The following is an 18,104-nucleotide window of genomic DNA, read 5'->3' on the forward strand; positions in this document are numbered from 1 at the left end:
GAATGATTACCCCCACCCCTTAGTCTAGTGACTACCCCCACCTCCTTATAACCCCCTTCTTTGTTCCCCAACCTGTACATATTTTTTGTTATTTTTTACCTTTTATGATGATTTGAATTTTGTTGTTATTTTTCATGTCATGATTATAAATTGAATACCCAGGAACTGAATGGAAACAAGACCGCAAGGACTTTTTTCGGTGATCCCTTTGGAAGTGTGTTTGACTGTACCCTGTACTGATTACATTTCTGTTTGACTGTACCCTGTACTGATTACATTTCTGATTACATTTCTGTTTGACTGTACCCTGTACTGATTACATTTCTGTTTGACTGTACCCTGTACTGATTACATTTCTGTTTGACTGTACCCTGTACTGATTACATTTCTGCCAATAAAGTATTCAATCAATCAATCAAAGACATATTTCAATATTCTAACCACACCTGGGGGTCTATCAGATTAATGTTAACTCCATAGACACATACAAAACAGAAAAAGTACAAACATCACGGCACTCCATCTTTAAAGGATCTGACTTTACACAGTCTAGAACTGTCTTTTCAAATTGCATCGGTATTCTCCTTCCAGTGTAGTTTAGCAACAATGTGAGGGACCAGGTATTTTCATAGGAGGTGTTATTTATTTTCAAATTTTTACATTTAGAGTAGCCAATTAACTTTACACAACTCCAATTCTTCTAGTTAGACGGCACAATATTTGGGCGCGCCGCCGCAAATAAGGTGCAAGGCACAAAGGCAAAGGGGTTTTATTTAGTGCCTGTACATGGGTGTGTTTTGGGCATAACATGAATTAGACCCATAAGTCTTCCGTTCCCTTTAAGAGCCAGGTGCACCTGCAGCACCTAGTGCATTACTATTAAATGACAGAATCGGCAAGTTGGAGAAGTGAGCAGTTTTTTCTGATGAGGAAACACAATTTGCTTGTGCATGTGACTGCATCTTCTGGCATCACCAGAACAGCAGTACAACTGCCAAAAGTGACCAGGAGATTCAGTGATTCAGGAGACAGGGAAAACAAAAGCTCACACACACTGACATATTAACATTTCTTTTGCTGGGGAATTCTTCAAAATAATGGCGCTAGAGTGCCAGCAGACTTTACTCTGCTGAAAAGCCCCCCGCCCCAGAACCGGGAGGCATAATATTCTGTTCTTACCTCACACTGGTACATCTAAAGTCTCTCTAAGAAGCGTTTATATTACAAACGAGATGATTCCTGAAGTCAGAAATGAAGTCAGAACATTGCTCTTTTGGTCAAAACCATGGAGAGCGCCCTAGATTTAGAGTTATGAGTGGAGGTGCACAGCAGTGTGCATGCATGAAACACAAGGAGTACGCTGAAGAAGGAAAGGCCAACCAATCAATTAAAAATACCTAAAAAAATACCTATACACGTCCATGGCACCCCGTGGTTTTGATTCTAAAGACGTGTAAGTCCTTAGCATAATTAGTGTTAAGTGGAAACAAGAAGTATTGAAGATCTGACTTCAGAAACCCAGTGCTGCTGCTGGCACACCATATTTGGGCCTAAATGTTCACAATCAAGCCTTCCTAATGTGTCCTCATGTACAGTATGTCCAAGACTCAAGACACAGCTGAGATATATTGACACATGGCTTGGTTGAATGCTTGATTCTGATTGGTCAATCGCAGAATTCAGCGATGTGTTATTTCTTGATAACAGACCGTTCCGCTCTATAACAGACCGATGCCTAATCAAACTCTCGGAGCACCTGCTGTGCCCTGCTGTTTCCAACATGACAGCCATGTAAACACACAAACAATGTAATTTACAGCTAAACATTGCTCTCAAAAATGTTTTTGAAAACATTTGAGCGAGAAATAGACGAAGCGGTATCCGAAAATGGATTCTATTTGATCAACTCACTTCCTTGTTTTCCGCTTCGTGTCGGTGGTTAAACCCCCTGTCGGTGAATTATCTCCCGACAATGACCACCTAGGCAGATATTATCCCTTACATATCAACTTAATCACTTTTATTTTTATTTATTTTTTAGGAATATGACAAATCTGAGAGATATGTCTTCACATGACAAGATAATGATAATGTGTAGATGATGCGTGGGGGGGACGACGACGACAACGACATGAAGCACTCTTCTGTTGTACTTACCGGTAAAGGGGAGGTGGGCTTCCCTGTGCCTCACAGCTGAACACAACCTCTCTGTTCTTCTCCAAGGAGTCCACAGGGAACACAATGCTGCCAGGTTGCTTGGTGAAGACAGGACTCTGCAGGACACCACTCTCTGCAGGGTAGAGAGGAAAGACAACACAGGCGGCTTGACGCTTAGACACAGAACCTGCTTGCAAAACAGGCAATTAGTCAGCGGTGGAAAACAGGTCAGTACTTCTAAACCATTAGCAGAGCAAAACCACAAGCACACACAACACATCAATTCATTCTGCCTGTCACACAAGACCACAGCACGCAGAAGACTGATCTGAAATGAGACATGTCTTCAGAAGCTATTTAGGTGGTAATAAGATAGCTCCTGGTTTATATTGAACAATCGTCAGGCAAAGTGTTTTCATTTGCCTTTTTGTCAACTTACATCCCATTTACTCACATTGTTGATTGGAGTGTTGTCTCTGTAGATTAGTTGTGTGGTTTGTGTTCCTCAGTTGTGTATGATGCACACAATGGAAGTCTCCATTTACTCCACTTTGCAGTGTCATTATGTGTGTGTAAGCGTGTGACTAAAATGGCAGTAAGGATGTGGAATAAAGCATAACTAATATTCTTTGTAACCCTCTCATCTTTGCCCTGGGGGTGGGATTACAGGCTACTTATTTCAGTAGAATATGTTTACTTTAAGCTTCTGTGCTACTATAGGGATCAGTCAATGGCCAATGCAGGCTGCATATGGAGTCCTATAGTAACCCACACTAGTCCATTACTTTCATTTTGATATTTTGTTTAATGTTCATAGTTCTTCTTGCTAAAACACTCTCCAGCATAACAAGTTGACCCATATAGTTGTTTAAATTGTGTCCAATTAATTTAAAAGCAATGTGCTGTGTAATAACTAAAACTTTGAATTATTGGCAGTGGATCCCATGGTTATGTTGGAGGTTGATAACAGCTGAATGCCTAATTCACTGTGTATGCTTAAAAGGATAAATGATTAATCAAAGCGAAAATAATAAAATCACCCGTGTGAAGTGAGGGGCGCTCTTATCATCGTACATCATCATACATCATCTCATTCCGGCCAATCATAATTTGCGTCCTCACCTTAGTCTTCAATTCAGTTTGTGTTACACTCAAAATTGCCCATTAATTGTCAATGGCATTTAATGTGTAGGACAAATTTTGGGTTACACTTACTTACACACACCAAAAGCTGGACATAGGAGGGGCGCCCCTCAAAAAGATAAAGGTTTATAAATCAGATTCTAGCACTGCTTTTTTTGTTAGTTGACAGTGCAGCCTGGTCTTATATAGAAAGTACTGTGAAGTATAAATTATATTTGCCTTAAGAAAGCTATGACAGAGACAAGGTAGAGGCTCTGGCAGGAATCCATCCTCTGCCAGCAGGAGCACTCGTGGTTTGGGAGGCAAATGTCTCCGCCACTGTGCTACCATCAGCCTGCACACCACAAGACCCTTGAATATAAATCACACATTTTTTGGACCCCATGTGGTGAATCAATTAACAAAAAAATAAAATAAAAAGGTGAGAGCTGCAGAACATTCTGCATCATTTGAAAGCATGGCAATGTCATTACTGTGACTATAAATGAATGTCTTGATAACCCACCCACTGTGACCACAAAGAGAATTATAGCAAACAAAAGGGACATGGCAGCAATGGGAGAGAGGCATAGTGAGGTTGCTGATTGCGAACGAAATGAGCACTAACTATAGAAGCTGGCCAAAACTGTCTGTCTGTGTGTCTGTGTGTCACGCTGTAACACCACCCGCCCGCCACCAGAGGGCAACTGAAATTGGAACGATACAGAGGTCTGTGTGTGTGTGTGTGTGTGTGTGTGTGTGTGTGTGTGTGTCTTACTTATAGTACCAACATACAGTATATGTACAGTAGACCAACAGATAGGTATAGCATCATTGAGATGACATTAGTACAGGCGTTTATGTTTCAGTAAAACACACAAGGCACAATGATCACATCCTCTAGTAAAGCAAGATGCACATCATAATGAATGCCTTATTCTCACCTTTTACCAGGCTATCATTAAACTGTAGGTCTAGTTTGCCTACACCCATATATACTTTGTATGCAAATACATAATAATGTATTATTATTTAATATCATAATTTATGATCATTATATTATTAATCTATCCTCTGCCATTATTATATATTTATTTAAAAATAACCAGGATAAAATAATTTTCTATACTGTATGTCACATTATACTTCATATCTTTCTAGAAAAAAGTAGCTCATTCATTATTATTATTGCTGTTTTCAAATTTTCTAAATTTACAGGATATCGTTTAATTTACAGTGACCAATTTCAGTTACTCAGTGCTGTGTGTAGAATAGTTGTGGCCAGAACTGTATATGTATTCACATTCTTAAGCAAGTACAACTCTCTCATTGATTTGATATGTTTTGTATGCAGACATGTAGTTACTGTAACACAGAAATGTCTTTTAACAAAACACATTAAAGCGAGGTCCCTGATTAGTATGGAGAGGTGTCCTGTCTTTGTTTGTCTGAGTAATCAATCACTCACGCTAACAGCTCTTTAAACATTTGGTTGGATACTCACTCCGCTGACTGGACCTTGTTGAATAGTTGGTTGAAAATTAATTAGGTATTTGTTGACATTGTCACAAGCAAAACATATTTTACCAAGTCAAGGACTTTTAAGACAATAAAAAAATAAACAGTTCTTGTATTTTGATTAAATGCAAAGTGATTAAAGGCAGAGACAGTTCCATGTGATTTTAACATGCTTTTATACTAATATCAACACGTGATTCCATCTAAAAAGGTAATGAAAAAGGAAGACAGCAATTTGCAGGTCCATTTTCACACTTGTAGAAATAAATGAACACTCAGAATTTTACTGTGTAAGCCCTGCAAAAGCCCAAAGCAAAGCTCCCTGAAACCTGGGCTTGTGCAGCGGCAAGCGGTAAGTCTAGGCTCTCGCCTCATTACCCCTTCCTTCAGCATGGCTGTGGACTTGAGGCTAATGTGTGCTTTGTCTGTGTGCCCTCGAATGAATAGTTCACCTGCCATGAGTCAAAAACAAAGATTTGTTTCAAATCTTAAAGTATTTTATGACTGGATTTAAGACATTTGAGTTTCATACTTTTTGTTGCTTATTATGGCCAGGTCGCGATTGCAAAACAATGGTTAAATAATTCTTAAATAAAATTTCGAATGAAATGAAAAAGAACATTATCATCACATTCATTATGTTAATAATAGTATCACTGCATTCTATCTATCATCAGGGCTGGACTGGCCACAGGGCATACCGGGCATTTTCCCGGTGGGCCGCGACCGTAGGGGGCCGCCATGATATTATTATTATTATTTTTTTTGGACAGGCAGGCAGGCCAATAGGCGGCAGGCCACAAGGAAAGGTCCGGGCGTGGTATTAGGGCTTGTTTGTTTGTGTGTGCCTCGACGGAGTGGGTGGTAGAGTTTCTGCTATCTGCGCGCTGGTTGTGGTGGGCCGGTCTGGGCCAAATTCACGCGAAAATGCCCGGGCCGAATTTTTGTCCCAGTCCAGCCCTGTCTATCATACTGCGTCATAATACCTATTCAGTTGTCAAAATATTTCTTGGATTTGGTCACACTAATCATGTGCTACATGCACAAATCTGTGATGTGTTAAGACTTAAGCGGGATGGATGGATTAGAAAGTAGTCTTCCTTACAGACAGTGCTTCAGTTACTCAGTGCTAATCTTAATCCAGACTTGACATCAGCATTAAATTTATGTATTTGAATGTATTTTCCCCACGTTATTGTCAAAATACTTTAGCACAGGAGAAGTAAAGGACTCTGCTCTATCTATGGTAACTCTGACATATACATCTTAATCACATGGCTACACAGATAGTTTACTGAGCGCAATGTTTGGACAAAATGTAGTAGTTGTGTCATGATCCAAGGAATGGAGGGAACTCCAAATTATGACTGTCCAACCTACGGTTCAAGAGTTACAGTATAGACCAAATGTATAGGACTGCCATGAGGCCGATTTGAATACTGGGGCAGAGGTTCTTCCTTGGCCTACAGCGTGTGCGTTTAAAGATGTAGAGAAATGACAAATGCATTTTTCATCATAATCATAATAGGGCATACCTAACAATAGATGCCAAAACATGTCCACTACTTCCTTTGAACGAAAATGTGCAGCGTGATAGACGTACCACTACCCTTATGAATATAAATGAATTGATTTCATTCACCTGTTTGCACGTTCCTCCGAACACAGATGATTTTGATTACAGAACTACTCTGTTTTTAATCTCATTCAAGATGACATCCAGGCATTATAACGTCCCATAGCCTGAATGGATGGGCTGCATTGATTGGTTCAGAAACATGCAGGCTTCCGTTTCAGACTCAAAAGTTTCACACTGATCAGTCCAGCAGTGCACGCACGCACGCGCGCGCACGCACGCACGCACGCACGCACGCACACACACACACACACACACACACACACACACACACACACACACACACACACACACACACACACACACACACACACACACACACACACACACACACACACACACACACACACACACACACACACACACACACACACACACACACTCGTCAAAAATAGAGAAAAGATGGATTCATGTTCATGACCCTAATAGCCAGTGAAGTACATCATTTTTAAGGTGCATTGGTTCAGGTGCATCAACTGATATTTTTCATTTAAATAAAAATAAAATCTGGTCATTCTAGAATCTAACAAATGGTGGTATGCTTTGGCAAAGGATCAGTATTAATGACAAGTTTAAAAGTTAAATGTTCTTTTAAATAAAAATAATACAAAATACAAACTATTAAAACTAACTTTTCTGAATACAGTAGATTACCGTATATGATATTTCTGTCTTTAACTAATTAAGTAGAACCCCAAGTTCAACTTCAGCGTGCATTGTTCTGTGTTTACAGTACAACAATCTGGGTAGGCTGTAGAAATTGCTTTTGAGTCATGACGCTTCCAAAGCTTTGTTAATTTACTGTGAACAAACAGATGAAATTGGAAAATTGCCACCATTGAAATTAAATTACCGGTACATGATTTGGATTTCATGCAGATGTCCGTCTTCATGTATTAGCTGTGAACATGCTTTGAAAAAGATAATTAATTGATGGAGACACAAGGTTTATGAATGTATTATAGGATTAATGAATGTTTCTATTAGTGGACACAGTATGTGTAAATAAATTAATAGTTATACCCCAATGAAAGAAGCTTGTGTTTCATGGACAAATTGTACAAAAGGCTTACAGTCGTCCAACGATATAATCAAATAGTTATTCATATGCTATAAACTCACACAGCTTTTGAAAGGAAGAGAGCTAAAATATGCATATATATTGCACTTTACAATGTGCATTATATTCACCCATTCATACACCAACCAAGGTTAACCATGCAAAGCATGGTTCACTCATCGAGCAGTTAGGGGTTAAGTGTCTTGCTCAAGGACACTATGACATGCAGCTAGGAGAAGTAGGGTATGGAAGGAAAAATAAAATAAAATTATACATTTTCTCAGGCAGTTGTCCCTTAAATACAATTCAACTCAACTCAAATGTATTTGTGTAGGCCTTAATCACTGTGATGGTCTCAAAGGGCTTTACAGGCTCACATTTAACAAAGGAAACAATACGACACCCCTTGTCCTTAAACCCTCAAAACGTCCAAGACAAATCCCTTGATGGGAAGAGAAATGGAAGGCAGCTTTCGAGGAAGGACAAAGCTATTAAATGTTGATGCTGGTATAGTGAAAGCAATAACAATAGTAGCAAATACAAAGCATTTGAAGGGGGTAATTGGGCTGATGTTTTTTCTACTCTGACAGGTACTGTACGTCATTACAGCTCTCAGTAGAGTGACTGAATTTCCCAGTGGAAAAGCAGATGGGTATTTAGAATATATGATGCAACACAAGTATAGCATATACTCAGCAAACAACCTATAAAAACAAATTATAAAACAACTTCCTAACATTAACAAGTACTAAGTCTGGAAATATTGCACTATATAAATTATTTAATTGCATAAGTGGTGTTATTACTGTGCATGTATTGATTCAGTTCCCTCTAATAACGAGATTGGCAAACATTATATACAATTCTATATATATATAAAGGCAGAATTAAAGGGGGTGTACAGTAAGTGATATTTTTTCTGTTAACATAAGTCTATAATTGCTCTATATTCCAATAGTAATTATTGCTATACACTTTTGTTCAATAATAGGGGTCTCCCCATTTCTCCAGCTCTCAAATAAATGGGGAAAAAAATGGAAAAAAAAGAACTGCTCAGGATACTAATTTAATTGAATGGATACAGGATAAAGTGGTAAACATTAGGGGTAGGGAATCGATTCACTCAAATAGAGATTTTTAATGCCATGATTTTTAAGGGGTCAAGCCCGAAGGGACTTTGGTCCCTTATTGTTTGTCTGTTTTTGTCATGTTCTACTTCTCCTTCTTCCGCCAAAAATAGCAGTTATGGCTTAACCGTGCAGTTGGATTTTCGCGAAACTTGGCAATATGGTAGAGGGCTATGCCAAATGGTGAGGCGATGCCCATGACCATTGGCCAAAGGGTGGTGCTATAGCACTCAATTGAAAATGCAAACTTTGAACAGGCATAGCTCATGATCCGACAGCAATGACAGACAGAAATACAACTTCGATACACATATGCGTCTCCTCATGCCGGACAACTTTTGTGTTTGTAAGTGAAAAAATTAAGCTTTAACAAGTAATATAAAAAATGTCCTTTTGCAAAAGTCGGCCTCCTGGTGGTGCTATAAAACGCAGATATGAAAAATGCAGGTCAAAGGGTTTTCCTTGGCCTCTAGGAAGTGTGCAAAATGTTGGGGCAGAGGTTCGTCCAGGGAGTGTGTGCAAAATTTGGCATCCACTGGGCCAATGGTGCCGTTGGTGGCGGACGGACGGAGAGCAAAACATACTCTCCCCATGCCTTCGGCCTGGTGGAGACAATGAGCCACTGAAAATTGCGGTCTTATGAAAATTCTTCTTTTGCCCCTAATACATGCAGAGTCACATGTTTATGAAACTTTGAGGGTCATGCCAAATAGTGCTGAAACCAGTCTTACTTCTTACTTCTTTGAAAATGAAACCTTTGAACAGGCCTAACTCATGCGTCATGCCTCGTTTGGCCAAAAGCCATGGCACTTGTTTCCACATGTGCCTTGACTCATGTGGAACACATCTGTCACTTTGACCAGTAGCTCCACCTTCAGATTTTCTGCCATTTTGAAAAACCTGATTTTCTGCCAGGATTTTTGATCAATTTGCGTGAAACGTTCCACTCACAATCTATAGACCATTATCGGAAATCCCAGTTGAAGAGAAGTTTGTACGTGAAAGTGTGTCAAATAAATATAGCTACAAGCAGTGAAAAGGGCACTTTGAACAGGCATAACTCATGCCTCGTTTGGCCAAATGCCATGTAACTTGTTAACACATGTGCGTTGACTCATGCAGAACACATCTGTCACTTTTTACGTGAAGGAATTTGTTAAACAAAAATATATAGCTGCAAGCAGCGATAATAGGGGCCAAGGAATGCAGAAATATGATAAAGGCTATATGTAATACGCACAATAACCGGGTCTGTTTGGGGTACGAACAGCTGCAATACTGCTGGGTGACCCAAAGTGGCATTGTTGAGCAGCCTAAAGGGGCATTCACACTGAGCACTATAACTGTAACTGCAGCCAGCCAGCGGTGTTGTTGAGCAGCCTGCACTGCTCAGTTCACACAGGTGTGATTTTTCTTATTGCTATTATTTTTTGTCAGAAAGAATCCAGCGCAGCGATAGTTCATTGAGACACGGAAGGCAGAAGGTTTATTATATAATCCCCCCTTCATTCTCTATCAGTAATTCATTCTGTTCCTTTAAATCATCCTTTAAATCAGCATGTAAAATCCCTTCACTCTCATTCGCTGCCAGCTAACTCACTCACGCCCACATTCAATCAGGTGTTCTTTTTACTACCCTGTCCTAACCCTACGTTTTAACAGCGGGCAACAGCCAGACGAATTTTCCGGAAGTGCATTATTTGTCAATGGGACCCGGCAACTACTGGCGATAGAGGCGATAGGTCGAAAAGTGGGCGGAGGAACGTCGGCCGAAAAGATAAAAATAATTCATCTTTTGGGCGACGTCGCCCGGCCATAGTGGGCGATTGGGCGATAGCCAATGAAATTCAAGTGACGCTCGCCGTTGGTCTCTAAGGTGAAATGAAATGATTACTATATTTACCCAGGGTACCTGGGCTAAGCTCAAGAACTTGTTTCCAGCCAGGCCCTTGTTTCCAGCCAGGTCTCCCGCTGTTAAGTCTTCATCCACCTCCCCGACCTCCTCCCTGTGGCATTAGTTCTGTTATGGGCGATTCTGTGATTATAAACGTGATTTATGGATTGTACTATATGTGGTATCTAGTTCTGTTATGGGTATCTGTGATTATAATGTGTTTTATGGATTGTATTGTGTTTATGATGTGAAAGTTATGTTGTTGATGTAATTATTATGTTATGCTCTGCTCTGGGGTTTGTAGTTGATATCAGAGCTGTGTCTTGGTGCACAGATAAGATATCAAATGTGATATATCTGATGATATGATATCACATGCCACACTGCCATACTATTTACATTGTAAATGCAAAAGCTTTGCAATAAATGGTTAATGGTCATTCTGAGCTGAAGAGTTTCAATTAACTGACGTTATCTGTCTGCATTGAAGTGTATGATTCAACTGTTCATGGTTAATATTGTTTTTAATTATTTAAAAATGTTCTAGTATTAGAGGGGGGGGGGGTCGTGAAAAATTTATACATTTGTAATATCGAATCGCAACAATCGCTGAATCCCAGAATCGTAATATAAATCAAATCGGCACCCTAGGTTTCCAGATCGTATCGAATCGGGAGGTAAGTGAATCATCCCACCCTAAACTTAAGTGACCCACCTGAAAATGTATATTCTGATTACTAAAGATCTGGAGAGGAGGAGACCCCTGTTACTGAACAAATTCACTACACTACAGCAATTAATGATTACTATTAGAATATAGAACTTTAACTTGAAAAAAAGAAGAAAAGGTTTTAGTTTGGACCAAAAAATATCACTTGAAGCCAGGCAACATCCAGTTACAAACATGTAACTGGATGGCACATGACAGCCAAGTGCAAACACACAAAGGAAATGCACGCACGCACGCACGCACGCACGCACGCGCGCGCGTGCGTGCACGCACGCACGCACGCACGCACGCACGCACGCACGCACGCACGCACGCACGCACGCACGCACGCACGCACGCACGCACGCACGCACACACGCACACACACACACACACACACACACACACACACACACACACACACACACACACACACACACACACACACACACACACACACACACACACACACACACACACACACACACACACACACACACACACACACACACACACACACACACACACACACTTTGCTTCACTGTTTCCTGAGGGTTAACAAACACTGACAATATTGCAGCGAGAGATTTTGTAATTAACGCCATGCAGGAAGGCAGTGTTCTTGAGGAACAGGTGTGCAAGCAGAAACTGTAACGCCTGCAGCTCAGCCTATCCTGTCCTACCCATTCTCCCCACCCAGGAAACGTCTTATGTTGTTTTCCAGCCATTCAATTAGCATTGCTGCCTTATTAATAAAAAAAGAACCTACAAGCTGTCAGAGATGAATAGCATGTGGGCTCTGGGTTCTCGACCGCCATGTATCCTTTGAGTGTCAGTCACATAAAACAGTGGTTCTCAACGATTTTGGCTGGGGACCCCCGGAAATGCTTTGGCCATGTCTCGCGACCCCCGCCCCACCCCCCTCCCCACCACCAATACAAACAGACTGCAAAAATAACCTTAATAATAGAGAAAATATATCATAAATGAATACTGAAACAGATCATAATCATTAAGGAAAGTTTATGCATGCACCACGTACTATGTAAACTCTTAATTTCTATTCATTATTATTTTTTTTTAATATTTTGGGGACCCCCCAAAATAATTTGGCGCCCCTCGAGATGTCGCAACCCACAGGTTGAGAACCCCTGAGATAAAACATCAATTTCTTAGTCTTAGGCTGTGTCACAAAATATGCTCTGCAATATCGTAAGCCCAATGCATGTGTACACAAAAAAAAAACGCGATCATGACTGATTTCCCTCCAGTCGCATGAATAAAACATTTATTGATATGCATATCAAACAAAAGGAGTTGACAAAGCAAAACAAGGCCAAAGCGAAGGCACTGGGCAGCGGAAGAGAGCGGCGCTCTCCTCTCCTGTCTGGTCTGAATTGCTAACGTTGCCTATTAGCAAGGGCTTGGCTGTGCAACCTCTGGGGAGGACCCCTCCTTCATCCTGACACACAAAGAATAATTGCTTCTCCAGAGGCAGAGCAGGTGAGTGCACCTGGAGAGGCAGACTCTAGGTTACTCCGACACAAACTTCAATTCCACTGACGAAAGCTTGAGCTCTCTAATGCTGTCATCAAGCAGATCTCTGCTCTAATGGAAGCTTTAATACGATAAGCAGCAGTGTATGAAATGTTGAAAACATTATGGAGTCAGTGTGGTTTATGAGGCAAACACGCACGCACGCACGCACGCACACGTCTCACTGTCCTGAAATGAAAGGGTAAAAGAGTGCCCTGCGCCTGTGTATGATTACTTTACTCAGCATGAAATATATATTAACACACTTTACAAGAGGAACAACTTGGCTATTTTAAATTCAGTCATGCCCTTGAATATTACAGCAGATTAGAACACCTCACACACCTTGCAGTAATCTACTGCTAATCAACACACTAATCAACACATGATAATGAAGCAGGGACAGCTGGGCTGGTTAGGAGGTGTGTGCACGTGGACAAAGACCCAGGGGCACAAGGCCACAGAGTCTGCCCAGCAGCACTGGCTCAGCTGGCCTGGCACCAGCAGGCGCACTGTGGACTGCTCACCGAGCGGAATGACAGAGGTCGATGTTCATTCTGCTCATTGTGAAATGGCCTGAGGAGAGAAGGGGGAGGTGGCACTAGAAGAGACCTTGACATCAACTAAGACCAGATCTGATGTATATGACAACCTAGGTGCAACTAAGGGATGCCCTTCATGGTTGCGTGGGTGGATGGATGTTTGGATGGCATGTACTGTGACAATGAGATGCACCACCATAGACCATATTCAGCAAGGTGGTCACCCTGCTTTTTCAATGCAAAAATCCAATATGGCCGCCGTGTGAATATGGTCTATTGCTGTCAGGGAGATGGACTTCCCTTTAAAATAACAGTTATAGAGACCGTTTGTTATTAGAGAAAGATCACTCAATATCTTAATTTCAAGAAAGATCAGAGAAGGAATAGTTTTTCTAGTTTTTATTTATTAAATAAAAACTGGAGATTTCACGAGTCTTGGCTCTGCCATTGCTTCTACTGTTAATAGACTGTTGCTTGACGATTTCAACAGATTTCCTTAAATTTTGCTTGTAATGTCACTGCACTGGTGGCAAGTCAACACCAGCTTTTGTCTTATACTAGAACAAATAGCCTATGGTATGTGCCCAATTATCAGTTTTATTTCTGGGCAAAGGTAGCAGTGTAATCGCTGCATGCTTGACCAAACATTGCCATAGCACCTTCATAGATATGTCTTGAAATGTCACAATTAGGCTTACAACTCAGGTATCTCTGTCTGGCTCTATAATTCACTCTATAAATTCTGCCCAGTAGTATCCATAGAGACCCACTGGAGCAAGCCACTGCATAATGTATGGGGCCCTGGCCCTGACCTTAGAATCTTATCCATTTATACAATGTCACAGTAAAGATAATATGGGTACCTATCAGTCTCTTAATACAGAAAGTTAACTTACTTTGAATGCTGAGTGTGCTTTGAAACTAACCAATAGGTATTATTCAAATTTATATACAATACTCTAATGCATATTTGTATTACATTCGTAATCTTGTGACAAAATTATTGTTACAATGTCGAGTGGTATTTCTGCTCTGCTGTGGGGCTTAATGGAGTCAGCAGGCTAAGCCGTGGGCAGAAGTGCTGTTTTGTGATTGGGCTATATACTCAATATATTGCTGGTTTATTTAGGCTGAGTTCTATCTATCTATGAGGCAGTGATTTGAATTAGATTTATGTTGTGATTGGCTACAAATATATTTCTCCATGCTCCTGGAGCCTGCCAGATGTCGAGGGAACTATGAAGAGACAAAGTTGATCTAAAGTAGTCTTCTGTAGGCCATATTGTGATTTAAATTAATCTAAAGTAGAATCCTGTTGGCCATACAGACCATTAAAATGCAAGTTCTGGATTTCAGCATCCCCTTCACCTCTGCGCTCCCAGCTGCCATGCAATATTTACCATAGAGCCCAACTGCTGACAAGCAACAGTCCGAAGGAGAAAAAAAGCACCTAATCTTTAGGCCAATAGCTGGTGACAGCAAATGAATTAATAGCGCTTACCTCAGCATAAATACAAAAATGGCTCCTAGAGTCCAGCACCTTCTGTAGGTGAATGCACTGTGTGTGAGTGAGGTATTCATCAACTCCGACTCTAACCCTCACAAAATACTCTGCCCTCCAGAGAATTGTTCAGATCGTCTCAGAGGCCAAAACAAATGACTAGTACAGATGGTTTTCTGAGTGTCTGCATAGAGTTCATTAGAGATACCGTCCCTTCTGCTATTTCTAGATAATACAAGACACAAGCGGGTTCTACAAGTGGAACAGATACACTGGCTACACATGATCCAGTGTAGAAAATATATTTCTCCATGCTCCTGGAGGCCTGCCAGATGTCAGGGGAAGCCTCTGTGAAGAGAGGCAATGTAAAAGACTACATAAATGGGTTCAAGGTCAAGTAATAGAGAATATCTGCCCATATCTTTCATGCTTCCTCAGAGCTATTAGAATAGATAGTACCCTCACTGCACATAAGTAGTTCAGTGCGCTGGGAATATTCATCTTCTCTGTAGATGAGACACAGATACACGGAATACATTTTTACACTGCAGTTCTATTTCATACTCTAGTAGTACTAGTACTCTAGTAGCCAGAATACAAAAGAGTAAACGAGATGTGATCAAATCATTATTGTTGGATTGTGGATGAGCACAAGCAAAAAATGCTTTAGTCATCTTATCTACAGTAGAATCACTATTAGCTGCTAGCACAGCTAGCGCAAGTCACAAACAGAATAATAAATTAAGGACGGTTGATACTTCATAGCAAGCAGTTAAAGGTGAACAGCATCTACTGTATGGCTAGGTCACAGTAATATCAGAGTATACGTTCATTTGGGGGGGAGTATGCCTGACAATGAGTCCTGGGTTTGATTCCCGAGCCTAGCTGCGGACCTCTGCTGTATGTCACTCCCCGACTCTCTCTCTTGGTTTCCTGTCGATCTTCATTGTGGACTATCAAAGGCCCAAATAATAATAAAAAGTTAAGTAGTTATCATCACTGCAGTATTACCACTGCAGTATTAGTATTATTAAGTAACATATGGGCTGTGATTCATGTGTAACAAAAAGACTCATGTCTGATCCAGAGGAAGATTTGGTGTCGTATAACAATTTAAAGACACCCCGTGATGCTTTAATAACAAAATCAAGTACTCTCTGTGTCTCAAAATGACACCATGCCTTACCACACTATAGTGGCAAAACTTATTTTGCTGAAATAAACATGAATATGATTGGCTCCCTTCTTGCTCACATGTGTCTCAGTCTGTCTCGGTTTCCACACACATCTGTCTCCTCTCTCTTTTCTCAATCACCTGAGTGCCCCACCCACCTACACACCTGTTCATCAACCCTGCAGTGTAGACACCTTCAACAGGAGTGGGATATTGTGGGTCCCTTGGGAGCCGACACAAATCTTGCAGGATCACAGTTTTCTTTAAAATTCCTGCCTGTGGGTGGGAATGTAGGTAGGTTCTTAGCTTGCTTATGATTCTTGATGACTATTTCTATGTATTTGATGTATTACCATGAGTTGTTCTTGCTTACTATAAATCGCTCTGGATTAAAGGGGAATTTCTTCACAACCCCCTTTTTTATTTTTACAAAATCATGTTGATAATATGTATATTGACAAAAAATAAAAATATATAAAAAAAATAAACATATAGGGCGCTGATCCTTTAAGAAAAGCGTAGGCAGGGTCTAACGTCAGTTCGTGTAGAACAGGAAGAGTTGCAACAACAACACTGCATGGACTAAGCTTTCATAACATCTAGAACAGATGTAAACAAAAAACTAAAACAAATCGCACGATTGAATAAGAGTCCTAGCGTTTGATCCACACGGATGGTAAATCCGCTATTTCGGTATGGAATGCTCAGCATGTTTTTTTTTCGTCCTAGGGGTCCCAATCGACGCGTACATCTGACGTGTGAGGACGTCCTAGCGCATCCTCAATGATACGGGGCGAGATAAGAATATTCTGCATTTTTTCCTTTTTTTTCAGTTCGCCTTTCGGCTACCGTATGCTACACTCTAGGCAATTGTTAGCTTACCATTGACTTAGCCGTTAGCGCGGCGGAAATAATGACTCGTTTCTCTTAATCCAGGGCGCTCTCTGTGGTGTTGAACGGATCGATATACTGGCGCTTAATTTCTGCTCCTCATCCGTCTCTCCCGCAAAATATGAACGCTTTTTGGATCATATATCGTATAAACTAAAACGATCGCAATGTAAGCTAGCTATGTAAAGTAAACTTTTTTTAGTGGATTGTTTCTGGGTCATGGGTTTCCGAGTAAAAGCGGCCATGTCTTTCCGGCACCCCAGAGCTCCTATTTTGAAGGACTTCCGGCACTGATTGTGTTAAGAGTATTTGCTAAATGCCTAAATTGTAAAAAGAAAAACCTTGCACTATAAACCGGATATAGCGCACCTGAAGAAGGTATTCAAGCTTGATATGAACACATTTATGTTATGGTTAAATGCAGATGAGAACTTAATTTCTAAGCAGTTCCAATAAGTATGTACATAATGCATCTATTAATCCAGCCAAGGCCATGTGTCACTGTCCGTGATGCTGTTATGTCTCTCTCTCTCTCTCTCTCTCTCTCTCTCTCTCTCTCTCTCTCTCTCGTACACGCACTCTCAGCCAAGGCCATGTGTCACTGTCCGTGATGCTGTAATCTCTCTCTCTCTCTCTCTCTCTCTCTCTCTCTCTCTCTCTCTCTCTCTCTCTCTCTCTCTCTCTCTCTCTCTCTCTCTCTCTCTCTCTCTCTCTCTCTCTCTCTCTCTCTCTCTCTCTCTCTCTCCTGCACACGCACTCTCATTCTGTTTCTAATGTTTTTGGGTCTCAGTGGAAATGTTATGGGATTATGTGGTACTAGACAGTAAGATTGAATGATTATGAGGGACTAAACGGCACTTACATTTTCCGATGAGCAACTTATAGATTTGACCAGGGATGGGTTTAGTGAACACCCAAACCAAGCAATTGCGTGGAGCCCCAAGGCTCAGGGTGCCCCCTGGGCTGCCACCTGAAAATGAATGATTTGAGTGTATGTTGATTTCTTCCTATTCCCAATAGCTTTTACACTCGCATGACTGAGAGGTCATTATGAACTATTTTTTGAGATTTTGAAGTTGATTAACTTTGCCCATGAAGCTTTCAGAAGGTTCCCCTTCCATGACCATCATCATCCATCATTATTCCATCATCTCAGAATTGTTTTTACATCTGAAACATTTTCTAATGTTTTTAATGGATTTAAGCACATGCTACTTCTGTCACATTTTACTTCAGT

The 18,104-nt window shown here is 40.8% G+C and overlaps 1 protein-coding gene across 6 annotated transcripts in view; it reads right to left on the bottom strand.

Annotated features, from left to right (window-relative positions):
* Positions 1-18,104, bottom strand: part of LOC306928888 (contactin-4-like) — a 215,373-nt gene that overhangs the window by 113,296 nt on the left and 83,973 nt on the right. For all 6 annotated transcript variants that reach the window (XM_079509172.1, XM_079509173.1, XM_079509176.1 and 3 more), the window contains one exon: positions 2,158-2,290. In XM_079509172.1, the coding sequence (XP_079365298.1) occupies positions 2,158-2,290 (133 nt within the window). The remainder of the gene's footprint in view (positions 1-2,157; positions 2,291-18,104) is intronic.

This window comes from Electrona antarctica (genome assembly GCF_951216825.1).
Source record: "Electrona antarctica genome assembly, chromosome: 9".
NCBI classification, from domain to species: Eukaryota; Metazoa; Chordata; class Actinopteri; order Myctophiformes; family Myctophidae; genus Electrona; species Electrona antarctica.